The sequence below is a fragment of the Coregonus clupeaformis genome, chromosome 24 (genome assembly GCF_020615455.1).
Source record: "Coregonus clupeaformis isolate EN_2021a chromosome 24, ASM2061545v1, whole genome shotgun sequence".
NCBI lineage: Eukaryota > Metazoa > Chordata > Actinopteri > Salmoniformes > Salmonidae > Coregonus > Coregonus clupeaformis.
The window spans coordinates 55,285,055-55,288,473 of record NC_059215.1 but is presented as its reverse complement, the minus strand read 5'-3'; the positions used below and the strand labels follow the sequence as shown (position 1 = coordinate 55,288,473).

Here is a 3,419-nt window from a genome sequence, read left to right as displayed (position 1 = left end):
GTCCATCTCCTAAAGGCTAAACTCCGACATATTCATGCCAGTCGGAGATGAAAGTCTCACGCGTACTGATGGATAATTGAGGGAACGAAAGGGAACTTGGAAAGGACTGTGACACTGTGCGCAACAGAAAGAAACGGTTGAGTTAAGTCATTTTGGTTGGTAGTAGGACTTTGGAAGTTAGCCAGACGTCTGACAAATTTGGAAGTGCGAGTTGTAAACAGGTGAGTTTTTGAATGTTATAAAATAAATGCCTTTCGTGTGGTCCTGTTCCAGATAATTTAGTATTGATCACAGAGGATTTCTACAATGGGTGCCAACAGAAACAAAAACTGTAAACTGCATTTATATTCGATTTTTTACTATTTTCTATAACAGGAAAAGCAATGAATGAAGATGGCATTCTTCATAATAGGCCTATGCCAATGCCACCAAAAAATGTCGTATCATATCAACAAGAAAGTGAGATCACTATCTTTATCGGCCTAATATAGACATCATGTTATGGTTTCTATTTTACCATATGCAATAGGCTACTATTGTCAATGTCAAATACAGTTAGCCTACAATTGTAGTAAACTGTCCCACTTTTACGCACGACTTCACAATCACTAACTAGGACAACGTAGTTTTAGAACAATAGTGTTTGTCCTTATGCAGAGATTTAGGCTATTTGGTTTTTGGTGTGTTTGAGAAAGTTCACCCGAGTCCACAATTAACGTTTTATCTCCTATGGACTCAGAAAATAATATAGTGTAGTGGCATTTTCGATAACAATGCACGCAAAATTGGATTTCAACCGGTATTGATTCCGATCAGCAAATGAAATTAAGCTGTTAATGCAGGATATATTTGTTCCCGTGTTTGTTCACTCGTCTATATACCCTCAATTTAATCTGAGGGTTTTATATACCGGCCAAATCCCGTCGTGTCCCAGATTGACAGCGTCTCCAAAACCACGACATCAACAGCAAGGAACCATCGAGTTTATCCCCTAAGTGTCTCACGTTAGATCGACTACAAACGACAGAAATTATACTGTTTACTGGAAATTAAACACATTTTCCTCAATTCGTTTTCTGTCAGAGTTGACAGAAATTCTGTATCTGCTCAAATGTTCATCCATTCCGTTGGGATGGAAAATGAGCTTTCTGGGCTAGTGTGTGCTGTCCACACAGCAGTTCTGAAATGATTCTCTCATGTCTAGGCAACCAATATACTGGGAACAGTAAATAGGTAGACTAATTTCAATAATACTTAGCCTACTACATTAGGGATGGTGGTGCCATCCCTAATTGTCCATCTCAAAATGCATGTTTGCTCATATGAGCACTGTCCTGATTTCTATGGCTAACAGGAAACAATGTGTTTGACCAAATATGTGTTTTTATTTCTTCAGATCACAATGTCTAAACGTGGAGAGGTGTCTGAGCTGGTCAGTTCCCTGGGCTGGCTAGAGGAGGACATGAGTTCCCAGGATGGAGAGGCAGGTCCAGAGATGGGGGGCCGCTACATCCTGGGCCCTGAGGGCCTCGGAAGCATTGGGCAGGGCAGCGAAGACATTGAGGATCAGGAGGAAGAAGACAATTATAATGAGGGTGTTGAGGAGGCTGGAATGGACGGCGAGAACGAGGCTCCAAAACGGAGGGGCCCCAAGAAGAAGAAGATGACCAGAGCCAGACAGGAGAGGTTCAAGGCGAGACGCAGCAAAGCCAACGCCCGCGAACGCTCCCGCATGCACGGGTTGAACGATGCGTTAGAAGTGTTACGCAAGGTCATGCCCTGCTACTCCAAGACCCAGAAACTGTCCAAGATTGAGACCCTGCGGCTGGCCCACAACTACATCTGGGCCCTGTCTGAGGTGCTGGAGAGCGGTCAGTCCCCAGAGAGCCACGGCTTCATAGAGATGCTGTGTAAAGGCCTGTCCCAGCCCACCAGCAACCTGGTGTCTGGGTGTCTCCAGCTGGGGCCTTCAGCCCCCATGATGATCAACAAGCTGGATGAGAAGCCCTGTGGCGCTCCAGGAGTCGGGGGTGGTGTAGGGGGCCAGCCTTGTGGTCATCAACCACTGAGTGGTCACTACCCCTCTCCGGGCCTGCCTAGCCCTCCCTACGGTTCACTGGAGGCCTCCCACCTCCTCCACATGAAGAGCTTCAAGGGAGCACCCTACGAGCAGCACCCCTCCCCTAACGAGTGTAGTAGCAACGGCACCCCCCCTTACGACGGGCCCCTCACTCCCCCCCTCAGCATCAGCAGCAACTTCACCCTGAAGCAGGAGCCCTCCCCCCACGAGGCTGAGAGGAACTACCCCTCCCACTACCTCTCGTCCCTTCCCCATTTTCCCCCCTCCTCCCTGGGAGGGCTGCCAGGGCCTCAAGGCTACCTCTTCCAGGCCTCACGCTACGAACTGCCCCTAGACATCCAGGCCTTCGACTCCTTCCCTCCACCACACATGGTCAACTCACAGATGGGCACCATCTACAGCGAGTGAAGGGAAAAGTGAAGCCAGGGGAGAGAACCATACAGAGCCCTGCCTCTGGTCCTGCAATCCTGCTGCCCATATGTATAGGCCCATGGCTCTATGAACGACTGTGTAGAGAGACAATGATATGACATTTACACTGTCTGCTATCCTACTCTGGGAGAGTATAGAATGCTCAGAGAGAGACTCAACTCAACCTACCTGATCATAAAGAACTACTGAAAAGATAAAGATACACCCTTAATGGTATTATTAATTTATTCTCATTGTTTATTATTTGTATTGTCATTTCTTTCTGTCTGGATAAGTCCTCCCCCAGTTCCTATTATAGGCTATGTAGCTATATTACTTGTTATTGTTTACCAAATCAGATATGCAGGTATACGCACTGACTGCACACTGTCTCAGACATCCATGACCAGTGATTTTCACTAAAGGGCTCTACACGGTCTACACAAACAGAGCCTACTGAGGTCCGTTTGCGTCGCGTTCCAAAAATTCTGCTGGATAAATGTACGTAGAACTAGGTAGAGAGCGAGACTGTGTAGACCCCTTAAAACCTAGGAGTACTTGGGTAGAAAGTCCTCTGTGTGCCTGAGAATGGAGAGAAATGGCACAATGTTGTTCTACCCTCATTTCCTATAACTTCTGCACTTAGGCCAATACTGTAGCCAGTATGCTTTTAGCCATATGTCTGTTCCTTTTTTGCATTTTCTCAGCACTGTTTTTCGTTGTACTGTCTTCTTCGTGCAGTGCATTGTCAGTCACTGGCAGCTTTACTGATGAAGTATTTAAATTATTTATTTGAAGTACCTTTTAGGTATTTCTCCGTTTTGGTGTCGATCACTACTTTGTGATACTGTTTTTGTAAATATTTTTCTGTTTCGTACTTCATTGAATAAATCTTATTATTATATACTATTTCTGTAACAACACATTG

The 3,419-nt window shown here is 45.7% G+C and overlaps 1 protein-coding gene across 1 annotated transcript; it reads left to right on the top strand.

The window, feature by feature from the left end:
* Positions 1-3,400, top strand: LOC121537881 (neurogenic differentiation factor 4-like). The gene is made up of 2 exons (XM_041845516.2): positions 1-221; positions 1,397-3,400. Exon 2 carries the CDS (start codon positions 1,403-1,405, stop codon positions 2,486-2,488), a length of 1,086 nt encoding a protein of 361 aa, XP_041701450.1. The 5' UTR covers positions 1-221; positions 1,397-1,402; the 3' UTR covers positions 2,489-3,400.
* Positions 3,401-3,419: the final 19 nt, after the last annotated feature.

Coding starts and splice junctions, on each gene's coding strand:
- LOC121537881 (XM_041845516.2), top strand. CDS start 1,403: ATGTCTAAACGTGGAGAGGTGTCTGAGCTGGTCAGTTCCCTGGGCTGG.